Source organism: Callionymus lyra, chromosome 5 (assembly GCF_982586985.1).
Source record: "Callionymus lyra chromosome 5, fCalLyr1.hap1.1, whole genome shotgun sequence".
In the NCBI taxonomy this organism is placed as follows: Eukaryota; Metazoa; Chordata; class Actinopteri; order Syngnathiformes; family Callionymidae; genus Callionymus; species Callionymus lyra.
This window is the reverse complement of record NC_141822.1, coordinates 33,771,556-33,793,067: the sequence shown is the minus strand read 5'-3', so window position 1 is coordinate 33,793,067 and position 21,512 is coordinate 33,771,556. Positions and strand designations below refer to the sequence as shown.

At 37.9% G+C, this 21,512-nt stretch overlaps 1 protein-coding gene across 3 annotated transcripts in view; it reads left to right on the top strand.

Annotated features, from left to right (window-relative positions):
• Nucleotides 1–21,512, top strand: part of ncam2a (neural cell adhesion molecule 2a) — a 169,573-nt gene that overhangs the window by 124,617 nt on the left and 23,444 nt on the right. For all 3 annotated transcript variants that reach the window (XM_087792107.1, XM_087792106.1, XM_087792105.1), the window contains exons 3-8: nt 2,397–2,603; nt 6,127–6,270; nt 8,771–8,908; nt 14,900–15,017; nt 17,533–17,702; nt 19,703–19,848. In XM_087792107.1, coding sequence (XP_087648233.1) covers nt 2,397–2,603; nt 6,127–6,270; nt 8,771–8,908; nt 14,900–15,017; nt 17,533–17,702; nt 19,703–19,848 — 923 coding nt within the window. The remainder of the gene's footprint in view (nt 1–2,396; nt 2,604–6,126; nt 6,271–8,770; nt 8,909–14,899; nt 15,018–17,532; nt 17,703–19,702; nt 19,849–21,512) is intronic.

The following is a 21,512-nucleotide window of genomic DNA, read 5'->3' as shown; positions in this document are numbered from 1 at the left end:
CATCTAAATCTCATCTAAAGAGCGAAAGAGAAACAGAAGCAGAATCAAAACGAAATAACAAAACCGAATCAGCATAATGCATTCCTACAGCCCACACATTAATTCCAGTTTATATAGTTTTCTGTCCCTTCCCTTCTAAAATACTTCTCAGTCCAATTGCCTCGACCTTCAGAATAACCATGACCTTGATGTATGAGCATCTACATCAGTGCTATTTAACTCGTGCCTCAAAGGGCAAGTATGGTGCAGGTTTCTGATCCAACTAGTCAAGCACATATAGTTGAAAAAATCAGGGGCCTCATGTACAACGAAGTTAATGAATCTTCTACAAAATACGGTCGGACACTGAAATCATGAAAATGGGGCACGTACAAAAACATTCAGATTTATGAATCTGCACTTACACACAAATAAAAGCTATTTTCCTTTGTACCTCCCATTCAACTTAGAATGAATCGCAGCCTTGTTCATCCCTTTCCATGCCATAATTTACATACTTATAACTTTTATAAGTACAAAACTGTAAATCAGTGACTTAAAGTGATTATTGATGATGTTGTGAAGATGGTCTGATGGTCTGAGCTTCATATAAATGTGGCCCATCTGTGCAACACACGCGCAAATTCCTATTACATTTTCAAGATAAAAGCGTTTTGTTTACAAATTACAAATCATGTGACGGTGTACTTATATAAGTGTGTATTTCAAGTAGATCGCTCAGATCAAGTGATCACACGGCTTCAGTTGCTTTCATTCTGCAGCTTCAGTTTGATATAACTTGATGTTGTTTGACAAGACCGTCTGTGACTCTCATAGAAAGACTTGAAGCGATTTTTTTTCTTATATTATAAAACCAAGCGCTCTATTCCTTTACATTTTTTCCTGAATTGCGTAAAATAGCGGATTCAAATATTCAGTATAAAACGTTCGATGTTGTCTTAATAAATAAAGATGAACCATTTGGTGAGAACATATTTATATGTTTGTGAATAATTTAATATCCACTCAACTACAAACACTTGTGTGTGTGTGTTAATTTTTGATCAATATTGTCTGTTAATGTAACTATGATGTGAACATCTCACCATGACCAGTGAGGCTGACATGCATCTGAGCAGCTGATCCGTAGGCACGTGACCTACAAACGTGTCGGGAAGTCCAAACTGTTTAACACTTTTCCTTATTGATAGATATGGACTTTGAAATGGAGTAGTAGGTCCCCACGTTTTTTGTTCGTACGACCCCTTAGTACATGAGGCCCCAAGTGTCTGAAGACTGTAATCAGTGGATAGTCAGTCAGGTGCTGCTTGTAACAGCTGACAAATTAGTTGTCAACGCATGTGTGTCTCACTGGTTGGAAGAAAAACCTGCACCATCTCGGACCTTTGAGGACTGAGGTAATTTGAAGGGGTCTACATTGACGTTATGGACCACCTGTAACGACCACAGAATTTTTTTTTTATATATAGGTTGAAGAGACTGTTCCTGAGTCTCAATTAATAGTCGCTCACCAAGATTGTCCTGGGAAGCCCGACATGACACCCAACTATTTTTTTAATTCTCTCTTTAATACTTGTCTGTTTTTTGTAATACAAATATATGAGTAAGATATTAAGAGATAGATATCCTTTTTTCCATTTTTCTGCAAAAGAAAATTAAATTAACAAAATAAGTAAAAAAAAAGAAGAAAAAAAAGAATTAATTAATTAAATAAGAAGAAAAATACTTTATAAACAATTAATTCACTCAAATAAATTAACCTTCCTTCCACAAAAATGACAAAATGTTCTGTTAATAATGATTAAACATAATAACATAAGGTTCAACTGGGACTAGATGGAGCTTTTAAGAAACATTTATATTTCAATATTTACTTTGCACATCAACAGGCTTTGATATTGCTTTCTAAATTCGAATGCAGATGTTGTATTTTTTTAAGTTTAATTTATTTTATTTTTCAATTAAATTATATTGAAAAAAAAGCATTCATTCACAAACGTTATGTTCACCTTCACCATTTGTAATGTATAGATTTGATAGATTTTTATTTCGATTAGTTTTACAGACAATAACATTTTCTTTTAAAAATATGTTCATATATTTGCTAATTATATAGAAGGTTTTAGCTGGTTTGCTACATTTTGAGCAAATTTAGACTTGGGACCAGAAACCAAAAAGAAAAAGAGAAGTAAAAAAAAAACAACACCTGAAATGATTTTAATGTTTAAGAAAATGAACATTTCCAAAAATATCATGGCCATTGGGAATACTTATATTTATTTCATGTAATTTCTAAATTAACTTGTTGTTTTTTTGTTGTACATGTATAGCTCAAGATTTCCAAAGTTCTTGAAAAATACAAAAATGTAATTGTTCTTTCATGTGTTTCCTGTAAGCAATTGGCGAGCCAGTAAGACTGGACTGGTACAACCCTCAGGGCGAACGCATTGTGCCCTCCAGGCGGATGGCGCTCCACTCTGAGACGTCAAGATCGAGGCTAATCATTTACAACGCCATCATCGAAGACGCCGGCATCTACCGTTGTCAGGCCACAGATGCCAATGGTCTTACAGAGGAGGCGTCAGTAGTTTTGGAGATCTACCGTAAGTTTGGCACCTGACATGCATGCCGATTCCTAAAATCCCTTTTCAGCGTTTGCCCCCTGAGGAGACATGAAGGCCTGAAGAGAATAAAATTCCTGCATTAGACTTTGATCGGAGACGGTTCTGCTCATTCATATTCTAAACCTCACCTTCACCACAAGCTGTTAGAGAGACGGAACAGACCTGTCTGTGCTTTTTCGGATTCACAACACGCCTTATTATCCTTCGAGCTGTGTATGAATGTATTAAATAGATGGAAAAATCCCCAACATTCTGTTTATCTTTGACTTAAAATAACATCATTAACAGCTACATTTTGGCCACAGTCTATTAAGCTGAAGGTCATGACTTAAATGAAAGTTATGTTGCTACTTCACATACCAATATTAGGTACTTCAAAAAGTTACATTTTACCATGGATGGCTAAACTTACTATCATTCTAATTGATTTTCTTAGCTTTTATTTTTTAAGAAGTTTTCTTATAAATATATATATAAAAATCTCCTTATTTAACTCTTTACCTAAAACTCATGAAGATTAAACTAAAGGTAAACATGTACTAATACGAATATTGATTGCTCACTTTTTAAAACATACAAAATGACCAATAAAAACATTATGCAATGATTTGCGTATTTTACGCGTGCAACGTACTGTGAACATTGTTACTAACACTAGATCAAACTCTGCAACACTCTGAGGTAGAAACATCCAATTTATTAGAGAGACAAGCCTTTTTCTTAACATAGCCTACACAAAGTGGTGTGATCAGTGGTGTTAGACTGGTTGACCTGTATGTCAAAAAAGTAATATTGTGGGTTTGTAGTGTTCACCTATGAGTGATGCCAGACATTTTGCTCATATACATGCATTAGTCTCTTGAGTCTGTGTTCAAGTACTGTGTCTGTGTTTTTGTCCTGACATGGACATAGTGAGAAATAGAAGTGTTGTTAATGTATGTTTTGGTCCATCATTTTTCCAGCCAAAAATAATCAAAAAAATAGTTTTATCCATTAAATAATATTAAGCTTATAAATATCGTTGCCTTACTGATAAAGCCCATATAAATATGGGCAGAATAACCCATTCCTAATAACCGCATAATTTGTGGCCACTCCATTCTTTTGTTACCCAAAGCTTTGAAATAACCCTTCAATAAAAAGAAAGCAGGTTTTATCTGGGGTTTTTTTTCCTGGTTTATTTCAAAACCATTTGAACACCCCTGACGGATGCAGTCATTTTCTTTGGACACGTTAGAAATTAGCTTTTCACAACTCCCAGTAGCCTGTTCTCTTAAAACAAAAGATGAGCACAAGCTTTGATGCAATTGCCAACTTCTTTTGTAAAGGAATGAAAGGCTACATATATGTGGAGAACTGTATTTTAAATAAATAGAAAAAAGGGAAGAATAATAAAAGTGTGGACAGGCCCTACTTTCAACTCTAATTTAAGAGTTTTGTGTTAACGTCAATCGGAACTTGACATTCTAACCCTTACAGACACACTCCTCCTGTTGCTGCAAAACCTCACTCTCAGAGGTTAATAAAAACCATTAAATCAGGAGTGTGAGTGGTTGGTTCAACATGTGCGCAGCAATGGACTAGCACACAGTCCAAGACGTCCTCTCGTCCTAGGGCTAGGATTTATACAAGCCTCTAGCAAACGTTAGAGAGTGGGAAAAAAAAAAGTCAACTACTCTTTAATGGAGTTCAGCAATATATAGATTTATATCTAAAGGTTTGCAAGGAACATGCAACAGAGATCTGTCAGAGACCTCAACAAGTTTAATTGCAGGAAACATCAAGGAACAGATTTCTGACTTCAGGACACACACACCGACACACACGTATACACACTGAGGAAATCAGCAACAGCCTCCCAGCAAGTCATTAGCAGAAACATCACAGCGTCTGTCTAGCCTACCACAGCTCAGCTCTCGCCTCATTCACCAAATAACAGACTCTATGTTTCCATGGCGACAGGATGTCACTCACTGGATTTCTGTGAGGATTTCCTCCACAGCATGTTCTTTAAAACCTGAGGGCAGCCCAAACAGAGAGTCCAGCCGGAACGGTTGAGGAATCCTGGGGCTGTGACTTCTGTGCTACAACATGTTAACATGAGATTTGTTTCCTGTGGCAGAAACAGGCAGCGACCGAACTGTTGACGGCTCCAAATGCCATGGAAGTAAATGCAGCCATACGGACTACCGTCATAACATGGTCACATTGTTCACTGATTGAATTCTTGATTTGCTATTATTGAATTTACTATTTACCGAATCTGCCTGGGTTAAACACAGATATGAAAAGATTGCAGAACAGTAATGCCCTTTTATGGTTTTTATATCATAGTACCTAGTTGAATAATGTAAGATAGAGAACTGAATCGAAATTACATCTCATAATATTAAGAATTCATGAATATTAAATTAAATGAATGAAATAAAAGTTATACATTGCAAGGTGTTTTGGTGAGTTAATGAGCTCTGGGTCTTATTGTCCCATTAAAATGTTTTAAGAATCCAATACAGGTTCCACAAGTGAGTAGAGCTCAGGAAAAAAAAGTATTTCTCTAGCAGTGATATATCAGCTAATGATAGAAAAGGAGACTTTGCTGTAAAGATTCAAATTCACTAAGAAAAGAGGTTTCCTCTGCTGACTAGGGGGGGTACTGAGAGCAGAAATTAAACTGGGAGGTGGAGACTCCAAACACCAGGAGGCTCTGAAGCGGGAGAGTGGGTTGCAAATTAGAAAAAGAATGCTGGATGAATCTATTAGAGAGTTGGTGAAGGCATACTAAGAATGGACAGGTTTTCCCAGAGCTAATGAAGACACGAGGCGCCACATGCCAACAGAGGGGTCAGCCACAGAGAGGAGGGGCACAAATCATCGACTGAATATGAAATGACCGTGCCTCAGCAGCAGAAGCTTCAAAGCAGACGTGACACTGCACTCATCAAAGTATGGTGTGCAAATAAGACTGACTTCCAGATCCCTTGCTGTTTCTAGACATTTGCTGCTTCATGATTTGTAAGGCTCAGTGTCAATGGAGTGGGAATCATAGATACTGGTAAATGTGTATTACTCAATTGTTGCCTATTCAAACAAATATCTTTCAAAACAATTAAAAAGCTACTGTAAAAGATAGAGGATGAGCACAAAAAGAAGATTGGAAGATGGAAACCACCATCGGATGTGTGTTTGTAACCAGTAGTAAACTATTCCCTGGTACCAAGCTGATTCTGTAGAGCAAAGGTCACCAAGGCTGTGCCGTGGGCACATGGGCGCCTGTAAATAAAACACTGATTTTGCCCATGAGGCATGTTCTAAAAACAACAATGAATTATTAATTAAAAAAGTGCTCAATACAGTTTTTTTATTTTGTATTGTGTTAGTGTTTGTGTCCTGTTAACCATTTGTAATACTCATAATGTAGAACAGAGAACACACAACATTGAATGAATTGACCTTCAGAAAAGCTATTAAATGTGTTCAATCTTCGTCAACTTTGCTCCTGCAGAGAGGCTGACGTTTCAGGATGTTCAGTCACCACAGGAGTTTCGTCGTGGCGAGACAGCAGAGGTGGTGTGTGATGTCATCAGTTCCCCGGTACCAGCAGTGGTGTGGTATTACCAGGAAAAAGAAATCACAGAAGAACATCATAGTAAGTCTAATTTTTATTTCCTATTTTTTTTCGAATTCCTGCAGAATCAGGAACTATCATAATCAATTGCGTGGTTCATATAATTCCAATAAAATGTATTTATATTTGTACATTAACTATTATATATGAAGTGTCTGGCTGGGTACTTATTTTGATCTTTGATTATCTGGAACTCATGTGTCGTCTCTGTGTTATCTTGATATTTTAAGTGTATATTTATTATTGAGTATTGTTTTGATTGTCTAGCCGCTTTGTGACCCTAGTCTGGAAAATAACTCTATAAATATAAATTACTTAATTACTTACTTACTGCAAAGAAAACTCCATTCTAGTTATTGCAGTTAATTTATTTTGTACCCAATTAGAAACTGTTTAACTAAACAATATAAATGTGAACTATGTTTTTAAATTGTCACATTTTTCTTTCTTTTCTTTTAACTTTTTCATCTGCACACGACTACACCACTCACAGAGCAAGGCCAAGATGCACTAAAATGCCCAAACCCTTCTTAATAAAGTCCAAGTTCCATTAAATGCACAACAGCACCCCACAATTTAAATGGCAAAACAGTCTTATTGTTCAGGTCTCTTTAAAAAAAACTTCAGTTAAACCACATTTCTTGTATATGTGGTTTGACCCACTTTTTGAATGTTCTGTTTTAAAATGTCCCCCGTAACTTAAAATAAAAAACAATATTTACTCAGTTGGCTGACAAAATAATAGTTTATGAAAACAGATTTTTTCTATGCACTGTGTGTTCTTTTTTCCCACGCTCTGGGAATGACAAGCTACTGTTAAACAGGTCATTCACAAAACTCTAGGAACTGAACCAGACACTACAAGACGGTTGAAACTGAGAAAAGACAAAAAAGCGATGATTATGAAACAGTGGCAAGGTGAAGCATCCAACGGTTGCAATGTTAGACTCAGGTCTTAACCTGCCTGGATGAGTGCGCGGTGCTGTGGATTGAGGGGAGGCGTGAACAGCGTTCGCCCCACTTAAATCCAGAGTGTTCACTTCGCACGTGGGCAGAGAAACCATGACTTCCCGTCAGACACACACGCGTGGTCGTAAATCCTGAGTCATCAGGGATCATACAAACAAGCAGCAGAAGCAGCGTGAAGACCTTCAGCTCTGAAAGCTGTGTGCCGTCAGGGGCTATAACAATATGAACCATTTCCTGGTTGGTCGGCTCCTGTAATAAAGGGAAGCTGGGCTCCCGATCCTAATCCGTTCACAGACTCACACCATTATAATAATCCAACACAATTGAGCTGAGAACAAACAATTCCACTAGACTTGGTACACAACCGAGAAGATCCAAACCTTATTTAGCCCAGATGCTCACTGACAAAGAGACTGTATTTCAGTTGTGTTTCAGCCAATTCCCAAAGCCAGTATAAAAGATCAACCAATCACGTCCCCCAGATTGCATTACGATGTACAGTAAATTAAGTTAAAAGAACAGACCAAAAGTTATGCAAATAGTGATCATAAAGTCATCATGCAATAGGCCTAATAAAAATATATATTGTTTAATTGTAATTGCCAACAGCTGACTACAAATGTACATGATAAATCAAATATTATAAAATTTCTGATATAATTCACCATAGTGTTGTAAACGTGTGAGCGACACTCAGCAGAGGATTAGAGAATAAAACTGTCCGAGTAACCACTGATTACTTGGTGAAAAAACAAGTCTTAGCTACTCTCATTTAACAAAGTAATAGTGTCCTCCACCAACATGCTCTCCCTTCTTTTGTGTTGATCCACAAAAGACAAAGTGGATTACAGCTTCTATGAAAAATAAACCTCATCTCTGAAGAAGGCACAAAACATGGAAGGATTTATTGTTTTCAGAAGATTTGAAGGACTTTTGGAGCAAATTGGCTTGTGCTGATATTATATAACTGATATTATTATACAATATCTGGTAGAGGGGAAATTGTCCATAGGTATGAGTGTGTGTGTGAATGGTTGTGTTGTTGCTTTGTGTGCCCTGCGACAGACAGGCATCCTGTCCAGGGTGTCCCCTGCCTCTTGCCCAATAAAAATGGGATAAGCTGCCAGTGTCCCTGCGACCACCATAAGGGATAAAGTGGTAGAAAAGGAATGAATGAATATCTGGTAAATGCATATTGATTATTTTTCAAACAAGCTCTACCAACTATTCCAACTATGCAACCTAACATAGACTCACGTTAAAACATTAACTTAATCTTCATCACAGTTGAGACAATGCAGTGAGGTTATATATCACTCGTCATCATGTTCTGTTTCTATTGACACACCAGACAGTCGGCTGTAGCAGCTGGAGAGTCGACCAGGGAGGATGTTATCAGCTTAATGGGCTGAAGTGAAGAGTGACAGTGGAAAGGACAACGATTGGAGATGGAAATATTCCCCTGTTGTTGTTTTTTCTGACGTGCTTATCTCCTTTCTCTGTGTTTCCATGATTTCTCTCATTTCCTCCCTCTTCATCCATCCTAATGAAGGCCGCTTCCAAGTTCTGCCCAACAACAACCTACAGATCCACCAGGTTACCAAAGCTGACGAGGGAGTATACCGCTGTGAGGCAAGCGTGGAAGCAAGAGGAGAGATTGATTTTGTTGACATCGCCATGGTGGTCAATGGTGAGTTATGTTCTCTTTACTACTGTTCTCTGTGCAAAGCAGCATCAGCAGTTTAGCTGTGGACCCTTCTGAGTAAATCAATGATCCCAAGATGATGACACTACTTAAAACTCAAGACAAGATTTAGAAGTTAGCTCGTCCAAAAATGTTTATCCTATGGAAATATTCTGACCTTGCCATAGTACCTTGCCTCTAGCTAGTAAGCTGGTCTCAAACTTACTGCTAGCAAATATTTTCAAATGAATGTTACGTCAAAATAAAATAAAAAATATCTGCTGATTTAACATCAAAGTATGTTTTTTCTTTTGACCTAAGGGCAAGATTGTCTAGGGAAAATATGTTGAAGGGTTCCAGGGAAAATATCCTGACTAAGATGTTGACTGCAGATTATAGCAGATGGAAATACGTTTTTTGGTGCTTTGAAACAACCCAATCTTATGATTGAATATTCCAAAGTTTCAATTAAAAATGAGTTATGATGGGGTGAGTTTAGTTTTCCCAACATCTACTCAATGAAACTTGGCATCATTTTCCAACTGAGAGTTCCATCTAGTGGCCTTTCAAATGAAGACACTGCATCGTGATAAAGCAACAAACAACTTATCACTTCCGCTTCCGGTGAGCCTTTGATCGGCTGCTTGAAACGTAAGCTCCTGCAATAATTGCCAAAAACAGTCGTTTTAACGACTACTTGTCCGGATTTTATGCTCATATCACTTAAGATATGTCTCAAGCATCTCGGATCTATATCGTGATGCTCTTCTCAACATCAGAGAGTCGATGGAGGACTTCACTCGCGACAGTTACCAACGTCCGGTGAATGTGTTTCCGGCTCCGCTTCTCATCGACTCGGACTCTGTGGAATATCGTTTGATCTCTCGAGTACCGGGCGATTTCCACAAGGGATCGAGTTGGGCTGGAGTACAGGTCAGGATGAGACGTGCAGTTGCGATCGCTCGGAACAACTCTGACGTCATCGAACGTCATCGATGTTTGATCGACATTCCTCTCACTGTGTGTGACGACACATCAGCGCTGCCGTCTGTCCAGACCTCAACGAAAGGTGGTAAGATTTTTTCATTTCCTCTCTTTAATTCGACTTTTACAACCGAGTTGAACTTCAGTGACAGCTGGTACCCACGTGACCGCTGTTCGCTTCAAAAGATCCCGCTCTGCGCGCCTGTCAGTGACGCGGCGTCGTCAGTGACGTCATCGGTGCTGAATGTGGGACTTCTTAATGTTCGCTCCATTACTAATAAATCCTTTATTCTTAATGATCTTTTCACAAGAGTTAATTTGGATTTATTATGTCTTTCTGAGACTTGGCAGCGAGAGGAAGAGTTTATTCATCTGAACGAACTCTGTCCAGTAGGGAGCGCTGTCCTGGGGAAGCCTCGCCTCTCTGGTCGTGGAGGAGGTCTTGCTACTGTTTTTAGGGAGAGTTGTTCTTGCAAAGTGATTCAGACACAGGAATTCACTTCTTTTGAGTCTCAGATGATCTTGGTTGGTTCTACAAGACCTTTCTATTGTGTGTCAATCTACCGTCCGCCTGGTCCTGCGGCGGTGTTCTTGAAAGACTTTAGTGACTTCTTATCTTCCATTATTCAGATGGAATCTGTTCTTATTCTTGGAGACTTTAATCTTCATGTTGATGACGTCACATCTTGTTCTGCTAAAGAACTTTTAACTTTAACTGAAGCCTTTAATTTTGAGCAACATGTTTCTGAACCCACTCATCAAAAAGGCCACATTTTAGACTTAGTTTTTACTCTTGGCCTGAACATTTCTAATGTATCTGTACATGATGTCCATCTGAGTGATCATTCTCTTGTCTTGTTCAACCTGGACTTCATCCCTGAACCTAAGCCTTTGAAAGTTAGGTCTCAGAGGCGTGTCATCTCAGCCGATACTGCAGACAGTTTTTCTGCTATGTTTGACCGTCTTTCCTTTGATGACTGTCCAGATGTGGACAGTTTGATTCACTGTTACACTGATCATTGTGTTGAAATACTGGATCAAGTGGCACCTGTTAAATCGAACTTGAAAATTCAGAAAAAACGGTGCCCTTGGACAAATGAAGATCTCCTGAGTCTGAAGAGACTTTGTCGAAAGACTGAGCGTCTCTGGAAGTCTACTAAACTTGAGGTGCACAGACTTCACCTCAGGGATCTGTTGACTTCTTACAATGAGATGGTGGAAACTGCTAGATCTGATTACATCAGAAAACTGGTAGCAGCAAATAGGAAAAACCCCAAAGTTTTGTTTGACACGATTAATTCTCTCGTGTCTCCTGCTCCTCAAATCACGCCGGTCTTCTGTGAAGCTGACAGCAATGCATTGTTGAGATTTTTCATTGACAAAATTAAATTGATCAAAGAGAAAATCTCTCCCCTTTGTTGGGAACCCCTACTGTCTCTGAGCCCATCTCCTCCTCTTGGTCATCCTTCACTGCTGTATCTTTGAGTTATATTTCAGCACTAGTGAACAAGATGAAACCCTCCTCTTGCTCAGATGACGTCCTTCCTTGTAGGCTTTTTATCAAAATATTTGATGTAATTGGCCCCTGGGTTACCAATATGGTGAACCTCTCCCTTTCCACAGGGGTTTTTCCCAATGCATTTAAACATGCCATTGTGGAGCCTCTGCTCAAAAAACCAGGCTTAGACCCAACTGACCTCAGTAATTTCAGGCCTATTTCTAAGCTCCCTTTCTTGTCCAAGATCTTGGAGAAGGTGGTGTCCGAGCAGCTGTCTTTGTTCCTGGATCAGAGCGACATCCATGAGAAGTTTCAGTCTGGCTTCCGTAAACATCACTCTACGGAGACAGCTTTATTGAAAGTGTCCAGTGACATCATGATGTCGGCTGACTCTGGTAAATTCACTGTTCTGGTTCTCTTGGATCTGTCGTCAGCCTTTGACACAGTTGATCACCTGATCCTGCTGAGAAGACTAAGGGATGAAGTGGGACTGTCTGGGTCTGTGTTAGAATGGTTCTCATCTTACCTTTCTGGGCGCAGTTTTAGTGTATCTGCCAATCAAATGAGGTCTGAATCGGCAGATCTGTTGTGTGGAGTCCCTCAAGGTTCTGTTCTGGGTCCTTTATTGTTTTTGCTGTACTTGATTCCCCTTGGTAAAATCATTCAGAGATTTCCAGATGTTTCTTATCACATTTTTGCTGATGACATCCAGCTCTACTGCTCTTTTGACCCAACTGAGCCCCAAAGGCTGAACAGCTTAGTCAATTGTTTGCTAGAAATCAAACAATGGCTGAGTGAAAACACTTTACAGCTTAATGTGGACAAAACTGAAACTCTGGTGATTGCTCCTGATGATAAGATTCCAGGGTTGAGTCAGTACTTGGGTGACTTAGGTCAGTCTGTCAAACTGAGCCTGAGAAACCTGGGTGTTGTATTTGATAAAGACATGTCTCTTGTTCAACACTGCAGAAAACTGACCAGAAACTGTTTCCTTCAACTGAGAAAAATCTCTAAACTTAGGAAAATGTTGTCACAACATGATCTGGAGCTTGTAATCCATGCGTTTGTTTCTTCTCGTCTGGACTATTGAAACAGTTTGTTTTCATGTCTTAACAAGAAGGAGCTGTCTCGTCTGCAGTTGATTCAGAACTCTTCAGCGAGAATTCTGACCCGCTCAAGTAGGAGAACTCACATTTCTCCGATCCTTAAAACTCTTCACTGGCTTCCAGTTTCTTTCAGGATCAACTTTAAAATTCTGGTTCTTACTTTCAGAGCTATTCATGGTCAGGCTCCTCCTTACATCACTGATCTGATCCAGCCTTACACCCCAGCTCGGTCTCTGAGGTCTGTGGATCAGAATCTACTTATGGTTCCACGCACACAGCTCAGGACCAGAGGAGAGAAATCTTTTCAGGCTGTTGCTCCTAAGCTTTGGAACAATCTTCCTCTCTCTTTGCGCTTGATGGAGTCTACTGACTCCTTTAAGAAACATCTTAAGACGTTTCTATTTGTTCAGGCTTTTCCTTGAATTTCTCGAACTCCTGTGTTGTTCTCGGTGTTGTCTTGATCTTTGAAGTATGTACTGTTTTGAGTATTGTTTTGATTGTTAAAGCGCTTTGTGACCCTGGTCTCGAAAAGCGCTATATAAATAAATATTACTTACTTACTTACTTACTTATGCTGTATCACAAAGCCTCATCAACCCATCACTAGAGATCACCATTTTCTTGGTTTGAGCGTATTCCAGGGTAAATGATTTTAATAGATCTAAAAATCGTACTTGATGAGATGCAACCCTATTGTTGCTGCACTAACGTGTGGCTCTGGGATACGACAGATGGCTTAATGTTTTGCGAAATGTGGGAAAGCTAGTTAGGCATTTTCACTCATGCTGTTAATTTCCTGATCATTCTTTGGCATAAAAAAGTTAACATCAAAGTTCTCTTCCATGAGTCAGTTTTAGTAATCTCTCACAGCGCTGTCTCTTCCTTGATATGTCTTTGATCAATAGGTGAAGTGATGGATGAAAGTGATGCATGTGTTCAGAACAAGAACAGTCATGTTTCACCTTTTCCACTTCAAGTGATCCTCTGGTTATTTCATGTTTTACTGGAGCTGGATATTGAATGAAGTTTGTCATGCATCAGCTCACGTCCTGAGCTGAAAAAGTGTGTCGCTTCTTCCATTTGTAATTCCTCTGCTGCTACTTCTTGTTCATCTTGGATGTGACTATATCTCATTCATCATGAGCTACCCCAACATAACATACCCTACATCATCTGCAGTTTGCCTATTGGACAGCAGTTGGTGTGGAGGATGCCGTCCTCCATCTCCTACATTTTTTCTCCCAAATTTCTCAAATGCCTTTAAATCTATTTTTCATTGCATGCTGAGGGACTAACAAAGAATAGAGGCTGACACCTCCGATTTCCTGGATCTCAAACTACATAACTGATAGACCACAGTGCATCTGGTTGAAGAACATCACATCTGACACAGTGGCCAGCAGTATAGGATGAGCGGAAATCCAGAAGTTTTCTTCATAGGATATATTATATATATATATAGAGAGGACATAAAAGATGGTGACAGAAGCCTTACGAGTGATTTTTGGTATAGAAAAGCAAAACACCTCAATGACCAAGGAGTTTGTCCACGTACAGTGTAAATCAAAGGTGACTTCCTGGTAAAAGTTTCAGTAGGAGATCCTTGACCTGGGTCAGTGAAAGGTTGCTCCTCCCCAAGAACAGCAACAATTCACTTAAAATCTCATTCATCCCATTGTGTCATTTAAGTTTAGAACTCTACAAGGGCAGGGTGGGGGAGTGACCCCCAGAGTGCTCATAGAGGTGACCGAACATCAGGATATATATTTTTTTAGTGTAAACTGCAAGTTATATTGTTATTCATACTTTTATTTATTTATAATTTATACTTTATCGATCTGTATGCTCCCCTGTTCAAATCTAGTGTTTCTAAACCATACATCAGGGACCAGCTACTTTCCGGTCTAAGATCCTCCAGGCCAGCCGTCAACACCCATTTCAGCCCACCAGCCTCCCCCTTTTCATCCCTCTTAATCTCTGCCCATTACTTCGCATGACTGACCCTAAATACTTGAACTCATTTGTTTTTACTACCTCTACATTCTGCAACTTCACTGGTCTTCTTGCTTGTATGAAATTCAGCCTCGTAAGCCACAAATTGATTACAGCCTTTCAATTTCTTACCAGCGGGACAACTAGGAGAAGCTTAACGAAAGTCGTGAAAAATGGATGAATACCCATTTACCAATTTTTATCTTATCTTAACTTTTATAACTTGAGTATGTGCAACTATACAGTATATTATGAAACTATTGATCAAGTGTTTAAATTTATTTTTGTTTTATTACATCCAGTTCTTGTAAGCGACTCTTAAATAGTTAATTTTAGTTATAACATTCTTGAGGTTTTTTTTTTACCTAGAAGCTCTGCTGAATTTTGTCTAATCAGTCTGTCCATTTTTCTCAACAGTGCCCCCCGTCTTGTCAGTGTCCCAGCGGTCTTTCAATGCCACAGCTGACTACCAGGAATCAGTTACTTTTGCCTGCATTACTTCGGGATCTCCGGAACCTCATGTCACATGGCACAGGTACTTTTAGTTTTAATGTATTGTTGAGAGGTTTATAAATGGAAAGAGAGACATAAACATCGTTCACAACACTTTCATATCCGTCTTGTAGTTAAAACATATTTACACTCATAGGTAATGCTGTTAATTATAATGCATCTATGAAACACATTTTACATGATAAACATTGATAAATTATTTTAAATAACATTACAAACCAACGTTGTAAAAACATCGACTAAGGTTTTCTAAAATAGTGTAAAAGTAGAAAACATTGTTATACATGGCCTTGTAAATTTGTATATACAGTATAACAATTGTGAAAATTATATCATGTTGTCGACTTTGATTTGATATAGAAATATGTAATTTGTATAAAGTCAATATCTTTATACAATATATTTGCTTTTTAATACAGTGTTTAATTAGTTTTTAAGAGATTTGTGTGATCAAAAGAAACATAAAGAAAAAGTGATTTTTGTGTGTATTGTGTGCAAGTATTAGCCTTTTGCGATTTTGTCAATCTGCAGTCTGCTTAATAATTTATTGTTCTTATATTTTGTCTGAATTGTTTAATCACAGCTTCCAAACTTACACTGGCCCGAGCACATTTTGCGAAATTCAAAAAAGATACTTTCTCTAGTAACTAGCTACCTTGAAAGTACCTTAAAGTATATGACCTTCCAAGTAATTTACCCAACACTGCCACACATAGATCACATAAAAAGGCACATGGCTCTTTATCATAGTCTTCTTTTACCGAAGACTATGATCTCTTCTATATAATTTCATAGTCACTCACTTTAGAAATGGAGACTCTAAATATCATAGTTATGTATTCTTTTTCTTGCTCTGGAACCTGGCTCTAACAATATTTATGAGAAGATGAGCAGAACTTAAATCTCCCTCAAGTTAAATCCACGCTGAACAGCGGAGAAAGATACGTTTCTAAACATAATCCCAGGTGTGGTGTAGTGTTCACTTCCTGATTTTGAATTCAGGTTTAAAAAGGTTAACTGGAGGCCACAGTGACAAAGAGGATTTCACGCTAATGGAGTCTCAATACTTGTTCTCCTCTGTTCAGGGCTACTGTAGCTCTTCAGTGTGTTCAATCAATAAATATGTTTATTCTTTTTATTAACATCTCATTGACCAAAACTAATCATTTAAGACTTGCTGTAGTTACATCTTATTTGAACTTTAAAGCTCTATTGAATTAAATGAATATACATGTAAAATGTTTAAAAGTAATTTAACTTTCTGTTTATCTTTATAATCATACTATTTTATCATAATTTTGTAATTCTAAAAAAGTGCCATGACCTTGATGTTACGCATTTTAACAATAGTTTAATTAGATGATGAGACATGGCCTTCAGCAACAACTCACTTATTCGCTGGATTATCTCCAAATATTTCATTGCAAATTTAAAGTAAGCATTTTGCAAACATACAGTAATTATCAATCTAGTGATAAAATATATATAGTTACAATTCTAAGAGTAAGAACCTTTTACTTCTCAATTAAAATCTAATCTAAAGAAATGATATTATTTAAAGTGTCAAATCATGACAGAGGTATCTCAACAAATTGTACAGTTTCAATAACACTATATCGGAGAAAAGAACAATTCAATCAAAATGAGCAATCGCCGGGGAACAGTGGCGTGAAAAGACTTTTACAGAAACCTTGAGCAGAACCAGACTGTGTGGATGGAATTCTGCTGTAGAGAGAGAGGAGAGAAAAAGGAGAGGGCAGAAAGGAAGAGACAGGGAGAGAAAAAGACAGTTTAGAGAAGGAGCAGCAAAGTCATGCCAGAAGATGGATAAGATCCTGGATCCAGCAGCGCTGGGGGAGATGGAGAGGAAGAGGAGTGTTACGACTCTACAGGTGATGGAACATGATGCAGGAAAGAGAGACACGGTGGGAGAGAGAGCTTGGTGTTGAAGAACTCCTCCAGCAATCTAAACCAATAACAGCAGGTTCAAGAGTTGGTAGCCTTTCAGGACTGAGGTCTGTAATTGTTTCCACAGCAGAGGAACTTGATTACTTGGGCAGTGGCTACCTGGACAGATTTGGACAAGTGTGAGCCGAAAATTGCATAGTCTTGAATTGAGACCGTTTTTCTTAATAATCACAGTCATTTCAAATTTCAAGATAAAAGGTTTAAACTTAATTGTTACCTAAAAGCAGGGTTTCATTGACAGTTTGTCACATTTCTTAAACTGTTAAAATTGCACACACACACAGGACACACTCATTTCTTTCTTTGTAGTAAGAACATGCCAGCAAGTAACTGACACTAATGGGTTTGTACAAAGAGTAGGTTAATTAACATGTCATTTTAAAAGTCTGACCAATTACAATTACAAGATTAATACAGGCCATTGTTATTCTCTTTTTTAATTAACGTCAAAACAATGTATATAAATAGTCCTTAAGGTTCAGAAAAACTATACTTGTCAATACTTTTAAGATACTGAAATAAACCTCCTAAGCATTGGAGAATATGTTGTTTGTGTTTGGTTTTTGCAGGAAAGGTCAAATGCTGGAGCCATCTGAGCAATACTTCTTCCATAGACTGGATGAAGGACGGAACACCTTGTTGGTCCGAAACATCCGGCAGGGGGATGGAGGAAGCTACTCCTGTAGGGCCACCAACAAGGCGGGATCTGAGGAAAGAGAGATATTTCTCCAAGTTTTTGGTAAAATTAAAAGCAGTCATGCATATGTTTGTTATCGAGAGAAAATAATATATAATTCATGTTATACTGGATTGTTTCCTTTTACCCGAGCATATCCACCAAGGTTTTTGTAAAATCCACTTTAATCTGCCTCATTTTTGGTGGATAAAAGAGCAAGTGCTTGCTCAGGAAATCTTTAAAATTGTAAAAGCAGTTAAAAGACTGTCAGACAAAAGAGCAAAACTAAAGTGAATCTTATTTGGATTTTAATTTATGAATGGAGACTGGAATGATTATGTGACTGTAATGTAAGAAACATCCTAAAGGGATTTATTCAAAAAAGCCACACAAAACATTAGGACGTAAGCAAGCAACAAGGTTAAAATGGTTTGGCTCTGTTCTTATTTGAATTATGAAGAGGCCTTTCTGAATTTAAAAAAACATGGCCACACTCATTAAGGAAATAAATATATTTTTAAAGTATTTGGGAGATGGTTGTCATTACATCTTTAACACATGCACAAGTTGACATTGGTATTTTGGACACTCTTCTTATTAAAAAAGTGGGGCTGATTAAATCATGAGATCTCTACAGAATCAAAAACTATGCAAAGCGTTCCTTTAAGAATGACATGTCAAGGTCTCTTTTTTTAAATTACATTTTTTACATTTAAAAAAAAAAATTGGAAAGTAAGCCAAAACCCTCAAGCTTCAGTGCTGTTCTATACAGATGCTTTACAGTGGACTTGTTCGAGGAAAGTGCACTCAGCCAGAATGTCTCTTCAGAATAACGGTAAAAAATAAGTAATTGACACATCTCTGTTGTGTCTATAAACCTTTCAGTATGCATGTGAATCTTTATGAAATGGAACACAATGAAGCAGAATAAAATTTAAAAATGAAAGATAACTATGCACAAATAATTAACTTAAGTAAATGAAATGCAGAGGAACTAAAAAACTTGAATTCATTATTATACAGCAATGGAAATGACACCAACTAAAGAAAAGTAAATCTTACTTGACATTATTATATTGATGTTGTGGTATATGTAGTAAACTATCCACGTGTTTTCTTTTTTTATGTTTTTTTTACTAATTTTCCTGCTTCCAATCTTTCTTTTTCCAGTATTTGTCATTTTATGAAAAAAATAAGTTGCTTTGTCTTTGACCATTTCTGAAAATGCATAAAGTTTAAAGTGAGAATCTTGTGAACATCCTCATATTGCACAAGCTCATGATCTTGTTGTTTGACAATAAAAGCAACAACTGTTGCCATCCACATAGAAACAAAGACTGCTATTAACTTGTTTCAGGTATTGCAGGCCTCATGAATATCACAAGATTGATGTTTTTTTCCGTAAGCTGCTGTCTATTTCCCCTCAGATCTATGAGATAGTATCCTCATGAAAATGTATCGACGTTTTTTACCCCATCAACATTATTTCAAGAGCAGAGAGAAGCCAGTTTGTTTAAAATGCACATTTAAATGAAGGAATTAGTGAAGAGAAAGTGCAGCATTTCACAGTGGTTGTATGGAAATGAAGTTGGAGTGTGTTGTCTTGACAGCAGATTCAGAGGACAGACATTTCCGGAGCTTCAGTTCTTTGACCGTTAACCCTCCAGACAACCTTCAGCGCTGGAGTTAATAAATAAATCATTTTTAGAAAATTGATACGAAAAGCCTCAAAGACAAACTTGTTCTGTTGAAAAGACGGAAGCTTCTTGCATGAGATGCACACACATTGATAAAGCTGATTGTTCAAACAAATTATTTTAAAGATTCCTATCTGGCTGCTGTATTATTTTCAAATACATAAAGTAGTGGTGGCTTGCAAGAATCATTTTTGTCGTCATCTAGAAAGAATCAGCATTGAGGTTTGAAAAGTATACTGTGTAACACACTTCTATTTATGGCTCACAACAATGATATGAAATTAAAATGACAGGAACCTTTGTTGGGAGATTAATGAGCAATCATGTGGATGCATTAAAAACATTTAACTCTTCTCCGCCTTACAGTTCAACCTCATATCACAATGTTGAAGAACGTGACAGCGGTGGAGGGGAGCGCCGCCATGATCTCTTGTGTTGCTGAGGGGGAACCTCTGCCTGACATTTCCTGGAGAAGAGCAAGTGATGGAAGAACCTTTAAGGATGGGGATAAGGTGGGACTTGTTTGCTTAGGAAATGAATTACTAGGTAATATTGTGATAAGGGTAGGGTATTTCAAGCAACACAACAGTTACCAGGATAGGTGTGGGATTGCAATTAGGATTTTAGGATTTACAATTATAGACTTTCTTGCAGTAGTATTCTTACTGTGCAGTTTTTTTTTAAATGAAAAAACTGGATATAAGAGACCAGGCGCGACACTGTCACCACGTATGAATGGTATACTACAGGACCACGTTTTGGTCTCAAGTGGCCTAATTCAGCTAATTCTTTCCAAATAGTGTGATGTGTATTTGCCGGCCTCAGTGTAAATTGGTATAACTTGCTAATATAGGGTTGTTCTATGCTATTTCCAGCAAAGAGTTTTACACTAAGTTATGCATTCACACACACAATCACACACTGATGGGAGTTGGCTGCAACCCAGTGGCCAGCCCACCACCAGGAGCAGTCAGGGTTAAGTGTCTTGCTCAGAGGCACAACGCAACAAAATCCTTCGGAGCTGGGATTGAACCACGCAACGTCATAGTCCACAAGCAAACCACTCTACCATCTGATCTAAGACAAAGCATATGAATAGAATTTGTCGTTTGAAATAATTGTATAGTTATATGATCTCAGTGTACATCTCTCTTGTTTTGTATTTTTAATTTTCAAATACATGATTTAGACTCAAAACTGTGGTTTTTGATATTAAAATGCTACCATAAATGAAATATAATCGTATTGTCTTTCTGAGGTATCGGGAAATTTAAAAAAGAAAGCCGTAACCCTGTTTGCTCCTTTTTCTAGTCATAACTAGATCATCTACAAGAATAAAATACAATATAGAGCAGCACTAATCTCCATCTTTATCACAAACTTACACGCTTCCATCATTAATTAAATGGTAAACAATGATGGCTGCTGCTCTCACTAGTGGATACAGACGTGCGTTGAAGGTGACACTGGATTAAAATTTGATCTATCCCTGCTGATCATAACAGAAAGTTTGAGTATTTCTTAAAAACAAGGCACATCATGAATGTTATCCAGGTTTCGTGCAGGATGCTTAGGTCTATTCATTTTCCAGACACACAAATAGAGGCCAAGAGTCATATTATTTCAATTCAAGCTATCCTCTATCATACAGACTGTTTGATTGGTGACCTTCATTTTCTCACTTGTAATTTCTGTTCCGTACATTTTAAACTGTTTGCACAGTCAAATGCAGTCTTCTTGCCAGGGTGCGTATGTGTGAATAAAGTGTGTGTGCTGCTGCTGCTGCTTGGTCAAAACTGCTGACCTGCATATCAAGTAGGAAGGTCTTTCAGGACTGACTTGGTCTCCAGACAGTCTGACAGTGAGGTGGTGAAGAGAGGAGGAGGGTTAGTGAGTCATTTTGTGAAAAATCACCACTATCTCTCTTTTCCTTTTATTTTCGTACACACAGGGGCTGCAACAAATTATTAATGGGATCAATATCTAATCTCATAAAGTATTTCCTCTAGATATATATTGTTGAGGTACCGTGCCTACCTATTGTGAGCTGCAAACTCCCAAATGTCAAGTTTACAGAGGTCCTGATAAAACAGAGGATGATAAGCTCCAAGAAGCATGAATAAAACTCGATAGTCATCCCCGAACCTTCTTTTATCGACTCAATCTTTTCTATATC